Source organism: Leptonotus elevatus, chromosome 5 (assembly GCF_054856555.1).
Source record: "Leptonotus elevatus isolate MCC_2025b chromosome 5, RoL_Lele_1.0, whole genome shotgun sequence".
Classification (NCBI taxonomy): domain Eukaryota; kingdom Metazoa; phylum Chordata; class Actinopteri; order Syngnathiformes; family Syngnathidae; genus Leptonotus; species Leptonotus elevatus.
The window spans coordinates 15,657,019-15,677,224 of NC_141243.1; the positions used below are offsets into that span (position 1 = coordinate 15,657,019).

Sequence of the window (20,206 nt, forward strand, 5' to 3'; positions counted from 1 at the left end):
TGTTTCGAAAAGCCATGTCCATGGAGACCAGTCTACTGACGCTTGTTTGAGAGTGAAAACTCGCAGGTATAATTCTGTGTTTCTTTTTTGGAGATGGGCATTCATTGTGAGACTACCTTAGCAAACAGCAAGAGCTTTATTTTTCAGCACAGAACACCCTTTTACAAGGGATGTGAAAGCCTTCTTTTTCTCACCCTCTCTGAGTCACGCTCATCACATAGTACGTCACATAGTATTGTTTCATTTTCTACATTTAGAATGACCCTTGCAGCAAGGGCTTTGCTTGTCTGTGTTTCAATTGTACAGCTTGGCTGGTCAAGATTGAACGCTTCCAGTAAGCCGCTATTTTCTCTCCTGATGGATTGTGAATCTGAATATGGCTTTACTCTGCCAAAAGAGAGAAAGTAAGGCAGAAGAAAACAGCTCAAGTCCCTCTTAATGTTACTCAGACAACAATTGATCGCAGATACAACAATCTTAACAAAAGACTAACTGCTTTTATTACAGATAAGGTTGAGTTCTGTTTGGTTGTTAAATTATTTTTCTTTTCTAGCTGTTCTGTTGCAAGGCCTTTGACCTACTTGAAGCTCTTACAAAGAGAAGAAAGACACTGCTGGAGTGCAAAATTCAGGCAACAAGGAAAATAAGGATTCTTGCTCTCCTTCATGTGCGGTGCAATGCCCACGGCTGTATAGGGAACTGACATAAAGACACCTAATTATAGACTAAATGTGCACGACAACAACAACTTTGATAGGATTTACATTTCCCGCACTTCTTTTGCCCTCAGAATGTTTAAATTTAGCATGTTAACATGTTAGACTAATTTCAATAGACTGAAAACTTTGAAAAGCTGTGCAAGTCTACTGCAATGAAAGTTTGTATTAATAGTTAGCCCATCTGTCCGGTCGTCCGTCCATCCATCCATCCATCCATCCATCCAGTAGTACAGTAATTTATTTATAGTTTCATAACTACATCATGTCATGCATTATAAGTATTTTGATAGCTAGCTACTGTAGATACTAGTTGCGATAACTAGCTAGCTGATGGATGGATGGAGGGGGAGGGAGGGATGGAATAAATGTAGGTCTACTGTTATTGTTTAGACCAGGGGTCTGCAACCTGCGGCTCTGGAGCCACATGTGGCTCTTTAGTCCCTCTACTGTAGCTTTCTTAGGATCTGTAAAAAAATAAATGAACAAATGAATTCATAAATTTTTTGTAAATGTAGAAATTAATATTTTGTTAGATATCTGTTTCTATTTTTTAGACTAAACATTACTTAAATGAATTAATGATTAGATACAAAATGAATGATTAAATCTTCAAAAAATGTCAGAGTCCAAATTTTTTAATTGTCAGAAAGAGACGAAAGGAATATGAAAAGTTTATAAAAAAATACCATTAAATGTCCAAAAGGGAAGAGGAAAAGTAGAATTTACCATGAATTGTCCATGAAATTGCAAAAATGTCCAAGATCAAAATGTCAGACAATTGAATTTAAAAAAAGGCAGAAAAGAAAGCATTCAAAAAGTTACCATAAAATGTCCAAAAGCAAAAGAAATCCCGAAAATTACCATAAAAATGTCAAAAAATCGCCCAAAAAATTCTGAAATTTGACTGAAAGGTAGAAATGTCTAAACATTTATGAAAAATAAAGTATAAAAAATTACAACAATTTAAAAAACAATCAAAAAATCGAAGCCAACAGGTAGAAGAAAATGAACTTCAAAGTATTGGACGCTGCATATTTTTCTGTTATGGTGCAGCTCTAATTAGCTCTTGGGCCCTCAGTATATTAGACCAGTGGTCCTCGAGTACCCCTATCCAGCCTGTTTACCAGGTCTCCCACAAGCAACACAGGTGTTTCAAACAATTAGCTAATCAGCAAGCTCTACATGAAGCCTGATAACGATCCTCAGCTGTGTTGGCTGGGGAGACATGAAAAACAGGCTGGATAGGGGTACTCGAGGACTGGGGTTGAGAATCAGTGCATTAGACTAACACTAACGCACTGTTTTCTTCATCACAATATCATAGTTCATATGTTTTGTGGCTCCAGACAGATTAGAAGACATAAAATAGCTGATGTTATTTTGGAACATACAAAGAAACAGTCCCAAATTCGACTAGCTCTACTGATTCTGAAGGCCCTGCGCAGATTAGCCTGATTTGGCAGCATTTAATAGCAATTAATCTGATTGGACAAAGGAAAAAAAACAACAACATCCACATGTATGTGTTGGAACCAGTACAAACAGGAGAAACTATAAGAAATGAGAATAGAAAGTGAATAATAAATATAAATACAATTGTGAAAATAAACAAAATATAATGCCTGCCAGGCTTCTTGTTCTGTCTCCCTCTGTTGGTCATTATTTTCATGTTTTTTAGATGGGTCTCAACTGTGAAGTTAATTTTGGTGTCTTGTACTCATGCATGTACATTGTACAATGATAATAAAAAATACATTACAGTACATTTGAAATATCATAATTGGAGATGGTAACAATGCTCAGAAGACAGGGGACAGAACTGATTGCAGCAGAGTGGAAGATTCTGACATTCTGAGCAGTGACGGGGATTTTCTGGATCATGGATGAGCTCGGTCGGCAGAGGTACAGCACAGATTGGGAGATTTGGAAACTAAGAGGTGAGACTGAGATGGTTGGACAGAGGATGTACGATGTACAGAGGACGGACAAGCGGGTATATTGGCAAAAAGATGCTGGATAAGGGTCTGGCAGGTGAGGTAAAGAGGAAGAACAGAGGAGATTTATAGATGTGACGTGGACAGACTTGCAGATAGTTGAAATATGATCATCAAACAATCATTCAATCCTTCATTTAACCAATCCTTAATTTGACCAATCATTAATTTGACCAATCATTTATCTTAAAACATTTGTTTTTAAAGGAGCGATGTGGCCAAGCAAAGCAGCAAAAGCTAGTTACAACACAAGTAAAAACATTCCAACAGACAAAAAATATATAGAAAATTCACAACTGGTTCAGATTATAATTAGGCGCAGTTGTTATGAGAGCTGCTTCCGTACTCTTAGATTTTAAATTCTCCTAGCAGTCCTGGCAATTTTAGGTCCTTCTGCAGGTCATTCCAGGCCAAAGTACCAGCATACCTGAATGCCCTTTTTCCTAATTCAGTCGGCACTCTGGAGACAACCGGTAATAGGGCACCTTGGGATGAAGGAGCATGCTGGTTCTGCATATACAAAAACATACTTAAGCGGACACCAGCCCACTCAGAACTTTGTGCAAGAGAGAGAGCCATCATGTGAATCTGCGAGTGGGAAGAGACAGGCAATTCGTAGTAGCAAAAGATAAAGACTGCAGACAGGTGACTCCTGACCTAAATTGATAAGCAGTCGGCCTGCCTGTGTCTAAAAAAGAAACGGAGTTTAAACTTCAGTTTCAAACTAAGTTCATCGATGTGCATGGGACTTAAATGTTCTCAGCGACTGTGACGTTATTTTTTTAATCGCTTCTACAGTCAATAGTCTGGGAAGATCTGCGAGACGTGTTTTATAGTTTGAGAAAAGCATACAGGACTGAATAATATCAAAGGCAGATTGCAATACCTATAGCTATAGTTTGCATAACACATGGGGATGAGCAGTAAATCACAATGTCGTCCTTTATTGAGCCTCATTTTACAGGTTTTAGGAAAACCATTTACATAAGAATGGAAAAAAGTATAGGTCCCGCTACGGAACCATGGGGTACACCAGTAAGTACCAGCAGGAAAAATGATGAAAAACCAGCTGACTGAAAACACTGAGACCTGCCATTCAAATAATTTGAGACCCAATTAATGGTCTGCCCAGATAAAAGTAGATCAGTGCTTTAGGTCTTGACGCCTCACCACTTTTTCCAATTCCCTTCCCCTAAAGTCATCCATCAACCTTTATTGGAATAAATATTACGATGAAAGTCATCCATATAATAACAACTGTTGACTCAAAGGTAAAAAGCTGCATGGACTTCGAGCACTTGACCCTATGGCCCGCAGTGCATGCTGGGAGGAGCTCGTTTGCCTTGGAAACATGGCGTCGCACTGACAGCTGGGATTCTCATTATCGTCTTCAGCCACTCAAGACAGTGCCTGCTATACATGTAGCTACTTAAGGGGGGATTTTGCCCACTAAAATTACCGACGACAGATGCAATATTTGTCGCGACCGACCTGACGCTGTAAAGGCGTGGCGCTCGAACGGAATTAGTGCGAGTGTCACGCCCACTCGGCTCGGTAACGTTAACGAGTCGACGCCGCACGGTTAGCTAGCCGCGCTTGTAGCTAGCCGAGGCAGACAGCTAGCAGCAGCAGCAGCAGCAGCTATAGCACGTACGGTAAAGCAGCAGACATGCGATGTGAACAGGACCTGCCATCGTTCTATTTTCACCGTGTGGCTGCAGTCCGCTAGCTCGCAACCTAGCACGGCGTTTTCTGTAAAACACCGACGTCAAATCGGACGGGCTTGCCAATAGTATATTGTTATTGTACATCCGCCGAGTAGCCAGGGCGTTTTCTGTCATTCTGGCACTGAATTTTTAATGTTCGACCCCCTTGGCATCACTGTCGGAGGAGAGAGCGATGGGCTCCGGGGCTGTGGACTCATCCCAGTGGCTTTCGGTAAAAGAGGAAACCATTTTTCTCCACGATGGACTCATTCGGGTCACAGATCTGGCCGAACTCCCTAGTGAAATTGGAGTGTCGGAGCAAGGGGACACCGAGCAGGAGGTGAGTCGAATCACATACGCTAATGACGCTTTGTCCTTTTACGTGTTTATGAAGGGGACGTATGACAGCGGTGGGCTTTGGTTCACTTTCATACGTAAAATGTGTTTTGACTGTCTGCGGCAACACAGTCACACCCATGATGATAACGATAGCGCTAACGTTTGCAACTTTCCCTGCCCTGCTTGCTATCGACCCTCCGTCAAGGCGCTTGTTGTGCATGTGTTTCCTGTGCTTTATTTCAGAATAAAAGTATTTTGAATGCAACCGTCTCAGGTACTATGTGGTACATGGTCACATCATTTATATGCTTTGCATTTGTAGTTAAAGCAACCAATTTGCATTGATCATGAGTATGTGACCGATACATATTGATTTACTGGTTTGTAAAAACTACTTTTGTGTTTGAGCAGAATTACTCATGAGTGAATGGGATTTACCATTAGCTGTTTTGAAATTAGTTTTCAGTTTTCTAAATTATTATTAAACCCATAAATGTTAAATTACCTGTGTGATTAATTTTTTTTCCTGAAGCACAGCGACTTAATTTCATGTCGTCAAGTAAAAAAGAAAAGAAAAAGATAAGCAATGTATTTTGAAGGCACATTGTTTATTTGGTTATTAATATTTCACAGATTGAAAACAATCAATCTCTACTGTATTTTGTGAAACTCTCATAAAGCCGATATTAGTATTCATTTCAGACTTTAAGGATTTTGTAGTACAGTACCACTACCAAAGAATGATAAGATGGTGTTACCGGACTAAATTGTGTTTTGTATTTTGGTCTACTATACTTTTACTGTATAGCAGTGACTGACTACAATAATTAAACTTTGCGAAATGATCAGAGACTCAGAGGGTATTTAAGACTCCAGACTATACCAGGCAAAACAGCACTCTTTATCTGTTAGTTGTCATTAATTTATCATGATACAACACTAAACAACTTCTGAATCTGCCATGAATTGCACCGCCCAAAAATGAGTCTTGATTATTTTTTAGTTTCTTTTTTTTTTGCATAATCCAAAAGGCAAATATACAAATTAAGAAGCATCAAAGGGCGTGTTGTATTTCTTGCAGAGTCAGTGTTGCATGTGTTATGATCGGGCGGAGGGGTGGGTCACCCACTACCATATTGTCTAGTTAAAACTCACCGGGTAGTGTTTTCACAGTTCTGCTGATGCCCTGGTTATTGTGGTCGAAGTATATTGTAGAAAAGTTGATAGAGCGTTCAAGGGTCTAGACATCCCATATCATTGTTTGGGTGAAGATGGATATAGTTGTCAGACTTTTGATTTTCGAAAATATTTTTTGTTGGGGGGCTGATGTAGAACTGTTTAATATGTAGCATGCAAAGATTTTGGTATGTTCCATCCATCCATCTTCTTAACCGCTTGTCCTCACAAGGGTCGTTTTTAGCATTAAATGGTGGTTGAGCCTTACTGATCTTAAAATCATAATCATGCCGCTTAAATAAGGTCTACAAAGTGTTATATATATAATCATGTTCCTAAAAAGCTACATTCGATTGTCATATCTCCAAATGGGATGCAGGTATCCCATATGGAGCAGAACAGACAATCCCTTTCTTAAAAATTTGCTACTTTTTTCGTGTCAACAAAACGTGACATTCTTGCTTAACAGGTTGCCCTGTGTTTTATTTGTTTTGTTTTTTTAGCTCAGCCTGCGACATTGATAACTATTTTGGATTGGGTTGTGATGCTGACTGTGTTCCATTTAGCAGCAGCAGTATTTCTTAGAACAAGGCACTGAGGGCCCTACCGCCAGTTAAAAGAATTTTACCGTAACATTAGTAGAGTTAGTGGAATGTAATCAATACAAATTGTGCCAGCTAAATGCTATAATAGTTTTTTTCCCTAGTCCTTTGTTCATAGGCCTCACATTCTAATCGATAGCTGAAATGCTGCTTAAGTGCACATAATGCACATTGTTTCACTGTGCAGTGTCTGACCATTATTTCCCGTATCAAAGTAAGAACTATAGACATGATCGTGCTTTTGCCTTGATTGTTTTTGAATATGTCCCCCTTTTTCCCCCCAGTAATATTTTAATTGACATCCATTTCAAGCCAACTAAGGTGTTATCTACTTGATGGCCTTTTGGGATATATCTCATTGATTGTTCTGTTTTTTTTGTGTGAAAGGATTTTTCATTTTCTCATCCTCCACCATTGTCCTTTATTACAGATTTTGACATTTGAGACGAAGAACCCAGTTGAACTGGCCGAGCGTCTACGTGCAGTCTGTGGAAATCAGAGTAACGCATATGCCCGGCTGCTGGAATATCGACTCAATGCGCTGCGTGGCCTGTGGGGGGCACAGCGGCAGCTGGCCCTGGAGGAGCAACAGGAGCGAGAAGGGACTGGGGGTGCTGATGAGGAGACCTTGGCCTTGCTCAAAAGACAAGGTCTGCTCCAGCAGCCCGAGCAGGCTCCCTTTACCTCCCGTGTCGGCCTGCTGTTGGTCTTCCCCCTTCTACAGTCACAGACCCGCAGTGACCCGGCGCTCTGTGGCGTCACCGCAGAAGTGCTGCTGTCCTGTCTCCGGGATTGCCAGCCGCTCAGCCTCAGCAAAGAGCCTGCCGACTGTCTGAACGGCCTGGAGGGGCTGCTCTGCTCCTGGCTGGAAGATGGTGCTCAGGAGTCCGTCCAAACGCAAAATGCGACTCAAATGCAGATTCTTCGCACGCCCAGACATAGGGAAAACGCTGCTGCTGCACTGGTTGCACTTGCATGTGCCAGGTGAGCCCAGAGAGATACAATATTGAACATTATATTTTGCTGTGACACCTTCAGAGTTCCGGTCATTAGTATGGTTATATGGTGCTTGACAAAAACCTTTTTTGGGGGCGCGTTGGACTGGAACAAGTTTTGTATCATGTCGGCGTTTTTGTGTGTGTCACTCGGATCACTGGTTCAGCTTCTGCTGTTGACAACTGATCTTGACTTGTCAAAACCAGAACCCTCTACTTTTTGTTCAGCCTTTAATGAGACCGGCAGCTCTTTGTTGTCAGGAAACATCCAGCCATTTGGTACGTTAACTACGACACAGAAAATATTTACGATTGGTGTTATTTTCAGTAAATTCTTCTCAGTGCACAGATATTTGATTGCTTATTGCGTGCTTACTGTGTTCCATCTTGCTCATTACTCTCTGTGGAATTACATGTTGTAATATGTCAACTATGTTTGCCCCGATTCGATCGACATGATCGGACATCGATGCTGATCATCTGAATTTTTAAAATGTCTTAATTTCAGTTGAGAATAGCATATTTTAGTTATTTGCTTGATTTGAACCACTGTTGATTTACAGTTGTTTGTTTAAATAAAAAACAAATAAAAAATAAAACATAACTGGAATGGAAAAGCAACACTTAGTGCTATTATTATCTTCATTACCTTTTATTTCTCTTTTTCCCCCCCCTAAAAGGCTTGACATTCTTCTTCTACTTTCTTGTTCTTTGGAATAATCTGGCAAATTGTTTTCCAGAGGATCTCTAAAGACCTTCATCCACACAGTGCACCTACTGCAGAAACAGTCGGATCTGGGCCAGCTCCCCGTGTCAGATGTCCTGTACAGGTGACGACTTGTTGTTGATTCACCTATAATTGACTGGTGACTTTACCCTCCATGGAAGTAACCTTCATTCTCGCTTCAGGCTTTTACTCTTGGAAGGAGGGCCGGGCTCTTCATCATGCCTGCTTGGGGGGAAACACAGTGTTTCCTGGGGGTTTGAAGATATGCTACCTACACCTGATAACTCTGCTGGAGGAGCTGAGAGCAAAGGTGAAGACTTGATTAAATTACTCAATCAATGCCAGTCATTTTTAGACCCTCCTTTAGCCTCCCATGTGAAAAAGAAAAAGTAAATTGAAAACGTTTTAAGGATTATTATTATCCCCTCACAAATTTGGTGTTTTTATGCTTATAAACTGTTTTTACCTAACACAAAACAATTGAACATGGCTAAGGAAAGGCATGGTGAAGCAAAAATAAATATACATGTTCAGCAGGGTGCTGAGGGTAAAAAAACAGACAAGACAGTGATGACTCACAAAGAAATCGATAAGATGACTTGACTCAGAAATAGAAGCTGATCAGGGGTGTATAACCATAGCAACAATTTTGCATTTACTTGAAGTGAAAAGCTGACAGGAGATCGGTATCAAGTCTTCTTTACACACCTCTGCTTATAGTATAGTGTGAAATTGGTCTAAAGCGACTAGCAGCTAGCATCCTAGTACTCTTGTTCTATTGGACCTCCTCTTCATCACAACTACATGTCTTTTCCCACCTTGCAATTCTCTTTGTCTATTTCTTACAGACACCGATTTGGGGCGCTGTCTGGCCACAGATGGGCTCTATCTGTATACCACTAACTCCTCTGGGAGAGGACTCAGTAAGCTCGGCTCTGGCTTACATGGAACACTAAGGTAATACAACACTTTCATTTCTTATACAGCATCCGAAACAAAAAAGAAGTAAGATGCTAAATATATCAGTCATCTCATTCATTCCAATAATGTCTGCATTCTTTCCTGTATTTTCCTAAATAGATATCTGGCTGCTTGGAGTCATGTCCTGCCTGAATGGCTTTGATTGATTGATTAGTTGATGGGACAAGAAGGCACTGCGTTTAGTTAATACTCGATGTGGTTGGATCCAATTTACATAGATATTTTCAGTGCATTCAGAAATGAGCTCATTCAATGTTAAACACACCTTTCAATCAGTTAGTTAGCTTGTGCTTAGACTCCTGCGGCCACTTGTAACTCTTAATTCATCTTCTTTGAATCATACAGTCTGCCTTAAGAGTAGGTACCGAAGGCCCATTGCAAACTAGGTGAGCTATAACAGGCCCTCTTGTCAGAAGTCTCCTTTGACGTCACACATTTTCATCTGGATGAAGAAAGCCCACATACATCCACAAAATAAAAAAGATCTTTCCAGAACTGTTACAACTCTTTATTTTCCTGTTCCTGAATGTAGTAATGGCCAGGTGTCCCAGCACCATGATAAATGCAGTACAGTATTTTGTGTTTTTTGCAGGCTTATCATACCATAATGTTTGTGTTTTCATTATTCCATCTTTTCAAAAATATAATTAGTAAAATATGCATTTCCAGAAATTTGGATGATGTGTTAGCGGCAAGTAATGAAAATGTGCTGTAATCACAAACACGTCCGATTCAGTTTCACAAAGTGCAAAAATGAAAGCTCTGCAATGTGTTTGTGCAGGGGGTTTGTTTACTGTCGAAATGAGGAGCTGGAGCCTGGTTGGGTGGTGTACAGCAGCGGTCGCCTTCTTCACCGCCCGTCTGCCTTTGATGCCAAGCCTCATCAGCTGTGCCAGGTCATTGACCCCTTCACATTACAGGTAATGCTCCATCAAATCGGCCAACATAACAGCTGGGAAAAGAAATGGTAATAATTGCAACCTCCCGCAGCTACATGAATGAATACCGTTATCATGATCTCATTTTCACACTGCCGTTTTTAGGTTTGCCAGATTGTCCCCATGCCAGCCCATCACTTTCCAGTGGGGAGCACCATGACTACACTGCATCTCTGCTCAGATGGAACCTACCTATATTGGGTTTGGTCCCCAGCCAGTCTCAACGAGAAGACCCAGAAGGGCCACTCTGTCTTCATGGATGTTTTTCACCCTTCTGTGAGTCCTTTCTCTGCACTATTTAGTGATTTTTAACAGGGTTGTTAGATTTGCTCAGTGTTTGATGGGTTGTCTGCTTTTGCTCATGATACAGACACAGACAGGGCTGTGTGCTGCAGACATCTTGCAGGAGAGAGTTATTCTGACTCGCAAAGAAGGCGAGTCATCCAAGTGCTTGAATGAGCTTCTTTTGAGTCGAATGTCTCGCTTCCGGGCCTCACATTCTGCCACATTGGCTGCTCTCACAGGCTCTACCATCACAAACACTGTCAAAGAGGAGCAGTCTGGTAATCAATCAACTTAACAATCAAAAGCCGGTTAACTTCAATGCCTAAATAACATATTGTTTATCTTTCCTTGTATCATATCTATACCGGGTTTTTCTTCTTCATAGCTGTCAACACAAGCTGTGGACTCCCTCTGAAGACTCTGAGGAAGACACCAATGTATGTTTGTGGAACATACTTAGTGATGCTTGTCCCACCTCCTGGTGTATCTGGGAGCTCTGCTACACGCTCACTGTTTGGAGGGACCAGCAGCCTGTCCTCTCTGAAAAGTAAGAGGACATTGACACTCATTGTAATTGATATTTTTAGGGTAACGTCTCAATTAAATGTTTGGTGCTCTTGCTCTTGTTTTTTTTTCTCAGTATTAGCCTCTAGTTTAGTCTTCAACCTTGCTGACGGCCAGTTCAGCAGCCGCGCTGACCTCATTGATGCTCCTGGCAGTTCCCTCGGCAGAGGAGCTCAGGTGGCAGGACTGGGTGAGCACTACTTTGGTCCCTAATGAGTATTGGAATGTAAACTAAACTAACTGCCATTCTATTGTGTGACTTTTTAGGAGCATGTTATGACGCACTGAACAACTTGATCTGGACTTGCTCTAGTGATTACATAGACCAGTGGTGTAACCCGGGGAATCAGGCCTTTCATCATGTGTGCCATAGGTTGGGTGTGAGTCATGTCATCAAAGAACCCAAAGGTTGGAATATAGCACTTTAAGCCACTATATCTTTGTTGCATGCTTTTGTCAATCTCACAGCTCCTTTTATTTCTTCTTCTTCAAATGTTTGACCTCTTTTCACAGAAGAAATGGTGGACACGAGTGAGGTGATCAACCAGCTACTTCATCATGTAGGTGCCATGTGTGTCCACCAGCTTAACCTGCTAGCAGCCAGCAGTAACTGCCTGCCCCTGGGTGCCCTACTGGGCAAACAACATCCTATCGAGGCCAGTCACTTTAGCAGCATCTGTGACATAATGGAGAAAGCCATGGTCAGTGGAGATACCAGCATCATCCGCTGTGTTTTGGTAGTCTTCCAGGTTAGTTTTCTGTGACTTTCACCATGATGTATTAAACCGCTTTTTTCTTTTATGTTTTAAAGTTATCTTTTGTATATGGTTTGTTTTTTCCAGGTTGTGTTTAGGTTCTTCAATCCTCAGTCGGAACAGAACAGAGAAAGTGTGCGTAGGGCAGGCCTGCTCTTGTGGCAGCTACTTATGGCTCCAGTGGCTAAAATAGGGGCTGAGATTCAGAGGGAGGTGTGCCTGGCCATCAGGTAAATCTAATTGTGTTATAAATATCAAATACTGCATCGACTGATATTGCGCGGGGGTGAATACCTGTTATAAAAAATACAGTACATATTTTTACTATTTGTCTCTTTCTGCAGCTCAGGCCTGAATACATTGTATCAAGGGGAGGCTGAACTCAACAAACTTCTGAAACTTGTTCTCAGTGAAGGTGCTCAAATAAGATGATTGAAATAAATAAGAATGTCAGTATACTTTAGGAGTTAACATTTTGTTTATTTGATTCTCAGGTGAAAGGAGCAATGGGCTGTCTCAGCTTCGGGATGTCATCCTCACCAATATGGCAGAGCAACTACAGATAAATAGATTTGGAAGTGAAGAAGATGACCACTATAGGTGAGTGGCAACCTTGCATCCATCTGGTACCATCTGACTTTTTTTTTGTGTGTTTGGTGTGGAAATACCAGCAAAGTAAAAAAAAAAAAAAAAGGTCTGTAACCACTTTAAATGATTGGTTATCGTGCGGCCCTTAGTATGTTGGCGTTTCACTGAGCGACAAGCTATGAAGTCTTTGAATTACCGGTATATAAGGGCATAAAAACGGTGCCAAACAAGTCGTGTGAGCTACGTTTAAGTTAAAAGTTGCGTACTGCCATGCATAACTGTAGCAACCAATTTCCCCCACATCTTCCACAATACTCCTCCTTAATAACCGGTATATTTATCTTCAGAACCTAAAGAAATATATTTTATACAGGTTGAGTGATGACCTACTGCAATGCATCCTCAAGACCGTAGTTCGGGAATCCTGCCTTCTCATTACCAAATGTCAGACAGTCGCTCGAGATGACTTCCAGAAGCTGCTCTCCACAGTGCCAGTATGCTCATTACATTCTGTACAAGGAATGCAAGTTTTGCTACTCTGTGCTGATACCAGTCTGAGATGTCACTACTTCCCTGTAGGTGGTTTCTCCTTGTCTGCGCTACCTCATGGCTGTTCAGAACCACCTTCTCAGTAACACCGTTCTTATCCGTCCAGATGATAGCGATGATAGTGACAGCTCCCTACAAGGGGAAACAATGAAGGTACAGGTAAACACCCCCTTTAAGTACCCCTTCCTCTTATATTGGATTTTTGTTTTCTTTACACTCACTGCAGCATCAGTTAAGGATGCTGTGTTGTATTTTCATTTTCAAATGGTTAATGACAGAAACGTCAACTCTGGTTATTTACTGTGTTTGTTTTAACTGTAGATATGACAGCAAAGCAATAAAACATGGCATGCAAGCATTACGGTGATGTGACATTTTGGAAGCAGAGTTACCGAAGTGTGGGCCTTTTCTCTGTGGCGTCCTCAGGAGCTTCAAGGCAGCATTCTCTCCTTAGCAACCAAGATCCTGGTGGGATGTGATGAGGCACTGGAGACGCTGCAGCAGGTGACAACGGCTCTCATTAACAGTGAGATCCCTGACAAGGAAACCAGGTGATCCTCCCAGAATCTGCACACATTTTTAAATTTGGTACATTGTCATGTGAATTCACACAATCGCAATACTTTTTTAACAAACACAAATGAAAGTAGTTGGATGTAAATTAGGACAATTTTGTAATGTATTTTTTTGTTGTTGTTCATAGTTCTTACTCACTGGCAAGTAGTATCCAGAGTCATCCCTTGCTCTTGTTTTCTAAAGGTTAAAAGGTTTGGAACAGGTAACCAAGGCCACCATGCTGGGGCACTTATTGCCAGTATTGCTGACCTCTCTGATGCACCCCAACCTGCAGACCCTCACGCTAGCTGATGCCCTCATGCCTCAGTTAGTGCAGCTGGTTTTATACACCAGTCAGGTTTGTTGACGTCTGTATTAAATCAAAAAAATGATCCTGTAATGGAATGATACATCTGCTCTCCTTTTTGTTTTCCTTTCAGACTGCTCTGTTATTAAAGACTCAGTCTCCACTTTTCTCAGAAGAGACACTTTTGGGTGGCTGTGTAGGGCAGGGGATTAAGACCTCTGCCGCTGATGACAAGTAGGTTCTATGGAGGGCCATCAATCAAATAGTAATGCTTGGTCGATAGCTGTGCTTTTACTAAATGTCAGATATTAAGCAAGATGTATTTTGTACTTGATTAGAATTCTTGATGAACGTGAGGAGCCAGGATTCCTGACAGGACTGAAGATCCCTGCTCCTTGGGCTGCTGGCAAGACAGTAGAGACTGTGCATCCTGTGCGTGACAACTATAAATTCAAGGAGACTGTGCACATTCCAGGGGCTCGCTGTTTATACCTTCGCTTTGATTCCCGCTGCTCTTCGCAATATGACTATGACAAGGTAATAATGCCTCACTGCTCACTCTGCTCCATAGCAGTGTAAGCTAGCAGAATCAGATGTGAACCAAAAACTACTTGATGCTAACCGCAATCGCCGCTAGTCTTAAAAATAGATTAACATCAGAGACGAAGGAATTTAATTTCTATAGGTTGGCAGCTCTAGTTTTGATATTTTGCCTGCTCTTTTGCTATTTGCAATGTATTCTTTATTTGTTTTCTTAGTTGGTCATTTATGCCGGTCCCAACACTAACAGCCGTAAAGTAACAGAATATGGAGGAAACACTCTAGGATATGGCAGTCGCAGTGTTTTGGGGACAGGATGGCCCAAAGATCTCGTCAAGGTAATATAAGCTGTGAGCAATATGTACATGGTGAACTATCCTCTTGACTGCCTACATTTATTATCTTTGTTTAGGTTGAAGGTGACACAGTGACCTTTTCCTTTGAAATGAGAAGTGGGCGAGAGCACAACACCCCTGATAAAGCCATGTGGGGGTTTTCTTGCACTGTCAGAGCTCAGGTAAAATACATTAATGTTGACATGTGGGTAGAATCCTTACATGTACTGTCTCATTAATGTTAATAAAAAAAAATGTTCATCATTATAATCCCTCAAGGGGAAATGAAAACTAATTTTTGTGTTTCACACATCACAGGTTTGGGGGGTTGGGGGAGGGAGGGGGGTTGGTTGAGGACAGTGGTGAGGTCGTTGCCTTGCTCAAAGGCACCTTGACAGTGGCATCAGGAAGCAGACTGGGATCTCTTATACAGCTAGTTGCTATTTTTACATTTGTCTGCAGTGAGACTTGAATTGTGACCCTTCGGCTCCAAAGTCATTATAGATGAACTACTATCACCCCATTACTTGTACAATATTTTTTTTTTGTTGATGTAATTTTTTCAGGAATCATCTGAGGATGTCTCTGGAGGCCTCCCTTTCCTGGCAGACCTGGCACTTGGCCTGTCAGTGCTTGCTTGCTCAATGCTGCGCATTCTATACAATGGGCCAGAGGTGACGAGAGAGGAGGATGCCTGCCATGATTTGCTGTGCTCAAAGCTGCTGCAAAGGTAATGCATCAAATAAAGCTAAAACTTTGACATTTTTATTTTGTACTATTAAGTTTCATTTATTTGAACATAAAATTACACATGACTTTTAACCACAGCTTGCTATGCTGTCACCCATATCTTCAAGGAAAAGGTGTGTCATAATTAAATGCAGAATGTTGACACATATATTTTTCCTTAGGTGCCAGTGGCAGGTGGAAGCAAATGGTGCACTCTCTCCTGCTCTCACTCCAAGTCCTTCACCTTTGCCACTAACCATCGAGGAGGACCGTGAATTCACCTACCCTGCCGATGTGCTCATTCCGCCTCCAGGCTTTACAGCCGGCGCCTACTTCGACTTGCCGCGCATACGGCTCCCTCCAGGCATCATGGGAAGGTTGCGTGAGGTGTCTGGAAGAGCTCGCCCACAGTTTCGTCCCAGCATTAAGTAAGGGCTGTATGCAAACCATCCAGGGTTTTTTTTCCATAATGTTTGTTTTATATGATTATACCTTTTTACTAAATGTTTACATTATATATTGTATTCTTGTCAATAAGCAATTATTTCATTCCTGAAAGAGAGGTGATCCGGCCAGATGTCATGGAGGAGGTTATAGTTTCATGTGTCATAAAGCATCTCAGCTTGGTGGATGGCCTGCAGTCACTTGTCAACTACCAGTACCGTGAAGAGCACACAGAAGAGTTTGACCTGGTCTGTAAGATCATGGCAGAGACCTTCAAGAAGATAAATGCGATGGAGCGTCAACTGCAGGTATGCATTTTTAGAGCAAAAGACGATGTTCTCGATCAGGGAGATCGAGAACATCGGATAACACTAGTTTTGCTGTACCACCAATAAATTATGAAGTCTGTTGAAGTCAATATACAATTATAAATAGATTGCTTTCCAAACAATTTTTTCTTTTAGTAAACGTGTTGTTTTACTTATGTTGGAAGTCTTGATGTGTTTTTGCAAGTTATCCCTTCTTCCCTTACATACAGTAGATATCTTGATGTATTGTGGTTAATTTTCTTCTAATTCATTGAATTGCTATATTTTGTTGTGGCCAAAATATTGTTATGATACAGTATTGCAAGTTTTTCCACAATTGTTACCCCTAAATAGAACCAAAATAAACTATGCATAATTATCTTCCATGTTGGATGCAGAGTGTAGCAGAATTGGAGCAGAAATGGCAGAATGAGGTAGAGGAGGCTCAGCAGGGAAAGCTGGAGAACAACACTCCTTTCTTTCATGACTACCACTTCTTTGAGGTATCCTGCCGAACAATGCATTTGACGCAGCACAATAATTTGATAATTAATTTTTTCCTTTTTATTATTATTTTTTGTCAGAATAAGATTAAAGAGCTTGAGCTTCTTTGCTCCCTGAAAGATGTCCCCCTTGATTTTAGTGACTTGGAAAATGTTGTACTTGGATTGAGGCAAGTCAATTAAAATACAGGAATTTATTATGAAAATCAACATCATCTGTAACAATTAATATATCTGCACCAACAGGGAGAAGTTCTTTCATGAAGTAAACTCCATGCACCTTAAAAGTAGCACCCCACTAGCTAAAACTAAGGCACTTGTGAAGAGTCTGATGAACCGTACAGAGCTACTGCTACATGTTACCATAGCACCACATTGCAGAAGCTTAACCACTACACCTGCTGGAACACCAGGCTCAGGTAGACATCCTCTTCTAATCCTAATTAAAGTATCTAAACTGCATTTCTGTGTATTTAATTCTTTCGGTATTGGACACTGTGATTTTCTCTTAACTTTTGTATCAGCTTGTAAGTCTGTATCAGACGCCAAAACAGCCATCTCCATTGTGAAGCAGCCAGTCTTCCTGCGCAGCATGTCTGCACCCTCTGACTTGGAGATGATTGCTAACCAAGATCTGGAGTTTACACATGCTGCTCAAAGGTACTTTTCTATTTTGGTTGATAGATTAAACCTTAAAAAAATATATTTTTTTTTTTTCTGCAGAAGGCGACATCACCCTACCAGTCATCGCAGTAGCTCATTTACACTGCTGCAGTCTCTAGCGGTTGAAGACAGTAGAGACAAGCCAACATACAGTGTTCTACTTGGTCAGCTCTTTGCATTTATCGGCACTACACCTGATCAAGCTGTAAGTCTATTGTTTATGCAAATTCCCATAATAACTGGATTTGCATGCACTGAACTGCTTATTGATCAGAGCCAGAGGTGAAAACAGTACCCAAACTAAGTAGAACTGCAGATAGTGCTTGTACTTGTGTAAAAAAAATAATAATAATAATTAAGTAACAATTACTGATTTAGCGTATTTTAAAAGAAAAAAACGCACACTCGAAAATGTACCCAAGTACAGAGGTCACTATCAATTATATGCAATACTTATTTGGGAAAACTGTATAAAAAATAGTTTTTTATCTTTTGTTAAAGCTGCTAAATGCAGGAAATTGAATTTTAAATCGCTAATACCAAGTGTGGACGAAAAATGGAACTGTACACTCCCATGACGTCATAAACGCAGACAGAGGCCGGGATATTCAAAGCCGATTACAGTCTAAAAACTATTGGCCAGTGGTGTTAATCTGCTAATTAGATGATGTTTGAGTCATAAATGGTCAAATAAAAAGGCTATTGTAAATATATTTTTGGAGCAAATTGCTATAGAGCAGCTTTAACTTATAGCGCTTGTACTGAGAAGGAAAAAGAATAATAGTTTTGCTAACATTAACTGACTAACAAGGAATGCTAATTTAGCTAGTAATTACAGCTGACAAATCCACTTCGCCTGTAAGTGTTTTTCCTCATCTTAGATGGAAGCCTGAGGTTTTTAGACGCATAACTTAACATATTTGCCAAGAATGATCCTTGTAGCTGACTAGGGGGCAAATTTGGCGAAACCACCACAGTACCATTACTCAACTCTTGAATAGTCACTTACAGATACCACTGGTTTTTAAATACATTAAATTACCCCCCCCCCCCCAATAAATAAAATAAAATTAAAATAAATAAAAAGACAAGATCATTTTAAAGAGTGAGAAAAGAAGAAAGTACATATCCCAATCCACAATTTTTCCTTAAAATTGCATGAAATTAATGGCAATACCTTGAAATAAGGCCGGGTATTGGCCCGTGATACCTGGTATTGGTACTCACCCATCCCTAGAGCTGACAATATCAAACACTTATCGTAAATAAGGCCATGGATGGTGAACATCTTGCTTCTCTGGATCTTCTCAGCCCTAAGATCCCAATCAATTACTCCATAAAGATCTCAACCACGCGACTGAGCCATGCATATTATGCTAATGTATGAAGTCGAAAAGTAGAGAGGGCTCTTTTCAAATGTAGGGAGTAAAATAAAAAAGTAATCAGGAAAAATAAATACTGATGTAAAGTACAGATATTCATTATAATCTAATTAATTACACAAAGTGATTATGTTGCCTTCCATTACTGACTGAAAAATATTCATTATTTATGTAGGTATCAAGCAGCAGTTTTCTATCTGCTGCGCAGACACGTTGGCGCCGTGGGAGCACACGAAAGCAGGCGCTTGTCCATATGAGAGAGCTGCTCACTGCTGCTGTCAGAGTGGGTGGGGTCACCCACCTGGTTGGACCTGTTACTATGGTATTGCAAGGAGGCCCAAGGTAATAAAAGGATGCTACCGCACAAAAAAACATGCATTGCATACACCTATCTCTTTTTTCTACTGTCTTTGTAAATCTGTTTGATGTGTACAGGATTGAGGAGCTGACCTGTGGTGGAATGGTAGAGCAGGTGCAGGAGGCCTTCGGGGAAACGATGACGTCTGTAGTGTCTCTTTGTGCTCGTTACCCCATTGCTTGTGCCAACAGTATTGGCTTGCTTTGCACAATACCCTACACAAGGCAAGAGACTTAGGATCTCTCCTATTATCCTCTCGTGCATTTGTATGGAGCGTATTCACCATACTTAACCTTATTTTGTTGCATGTCTTTCCAAAGGAGTGAGGAGCAGTGCCTAGTTCGGAGTGGGCTGGTTCAGCTCATGGACAGCTTGTGTAGCTTGAGTGGTCAGAGGGAGTGCAGTTCAAATGAGAAGCAAACCAAAAAGCAGAAGGTAGCCACCATGGCCTGGGCTGCTTTTCAGGTGCTTGCTAACCGCTGCATTGAGTGGGAGAAAGTAGAAGGTAAGGTTAAAATATTGTACATGAGTATAAAAATTATATAATGGAATGGCATTATCCTGCACTTTTTGATTTTTTGTCACAGGCAGAATTGTTTTTTCTCTTATACTAAAGGTGGCTCAACGGATGGAGTACATTCAGGTTTGGCTCGACAGGTGTCCAGTTTGCTGACCAATCATCTGGCCAGAGCTACAGAATGTTGTGGGAATCAAGCAGCTGGCAATGATGCCTTGCAGGATGTGCTTAGTCTTCTCAATGACCTTTCTAGGTAAGCTTTGCCGTGTAGTTATAGACTTAATGTCTGAGAGTGTATTTATACAGTAAATGTATTTTACATTTCATTCAAGGAGCCACATAGGAAAAGCTATCCTGAGCCAACCAGCCTGTGTTTCGAAGCTTTTGTCTTTGCTGCTTGACCAGCGACCTTCCCCAAAGCTGGTGCTCATCATCCTGCAGCTTTGTCGAGCTGCCTTGCCTCTCATGAGCGTAGAGGACTGTGGTAACGTGGCCCTACCATCATGGAGCTTTTCAATTAACACGTTTGATGCAGAGCAACAAGACGCTAACGACCCTGCCTCGCGAATCGCTGCCTTGCTGCTTGCCAAGCTGGCAGACTATGTTGTACCAGGTTTGTCGCTCGCATAATTGAAAAACATTTGGCT

The 20,206-nt window shown here is 41.1% G+C and overlaps 1 protein-coding gene across 1 annotated transcript in view; it reads left to right on the plus strand.

Annotated features, from left to right (window-relative positions):
* The first annotated feature begins 4,050 nt into the window (after positions 1-4,050).
* hectd4 (HECT domain containing E3 ubiquitin protein ligase 4) overlaps positions 4,051-20,206 on the plus strand; it is a 32,067-nt gene continuing 15,911 nt past the window's right edge. The window contains exons 1-36 of the mRNA XM_086075827.1: positions 4,051-4,759; positions 6,967-7,520; positions 8,272-8,361; positions 8,441-8,568; positions 9,107-9,215; positions 10,021-10,159; positions 10,283-10,453; positions 10,548-10,740; positions 10,848-11,009; positions 11,103-11,216; positions 11,294-11,434; positions 11,540-11,775; positions 11,869-12,011; positions 12,126-12,196; positions 12,276-12,381; positions 12,743-12,863; positions 12,949-13,077; positions 13,345-13,469; positions 13,678-13,831; positions 13,914-14,014; positions 14,119-14,317; positions 14,539-14,658; positions 14,733-14,837; positions 15,222-15,385; positions 15,567-15,812; positions 15,944-16,136; positions 16,535-16,639; positions 16,721-16,813; positions 16,890-17,058; positions 17,164-17,299; positions 17,363-17,507; positions 18,860-19,026; positions 19,120-19,266; positions 19,363-19,547; positions 19,659-19,812; positions 19,892-20,172. Of these exons, the coding sequence (XP_085931953.1) occupies positions 4,613-4,759; positions 6,967-7,520; positions 8,272-8,361; positions 8,441-8,568; positions 9,107-9,215; positions 10,021-10,159; positions 10,283-10,453; positions 10,548-10,740; positions 10,848-11,009; positions 11,103-11,216; positions 11,294-11,434; positions 11,540-11,775; positions 11,869-12,011; positions 12,126-12,196; positions 12,276-12,381; positions 12,743-12,863; positions 12,949-13,077; positions 13,345-13,469; positions 13,678-13,831; positions 13,914-14,014; positions 14,119-14,317; positions 14,539-14,658; positions 14,733-14,837; positions 15,222-15,385; positions 15,567-15,812; positions 15,944-16,136; positions 16,535-16,639; positions 16,721-16,813; positions 16,890-17,058; positions 17,164-17,299; positions 17,363-17,507; positions 18,860-19,026; positions 19,120-19,266; positions 19,363-19,547; positions 19,659-19,812; positions 19,892-20,172 (5,743 nt within the window). The 5' untranslated portion in view covers positions 4,051-4,612. The remainder of the gene's footprint in view (positions 4,760-6,966; positions 7,521-8,271; positions 8,362-8,440; positions 8,569-9,106; positions 9,216-10,020; positions 10,160-10,282; positions 10,454-10,547; positions 10,741-10,847; positions 11,010-11,102; positions 11,217-11,293; positions 11,435-11,539; positions 11,776-11,868; positions 12,012-12,125; positions 12,197-12,275; positions 12,382-12,742; positions 12,864-12,948; positions 13,078-13,344; positions 13,470-13,677; positions 13,832-13,913; positions 14,015-14,118; positions 14,318-14,538; positions 14,659-14,732; positions 14,838-15,221; positions 15,386-15,566; positions 15,813-15,943; positions 16,137-16,534; positions 16,640-16,720; positions 16,814-16,889; positions 17,059-17,163; positions 17,300-17,362; positions 17,508-18,859; positions 19,027-19,119; positions 19,267-19,362; positions 19,548-19,658; positions 19,813-19,891; positions 20,173-20,206) is intronic.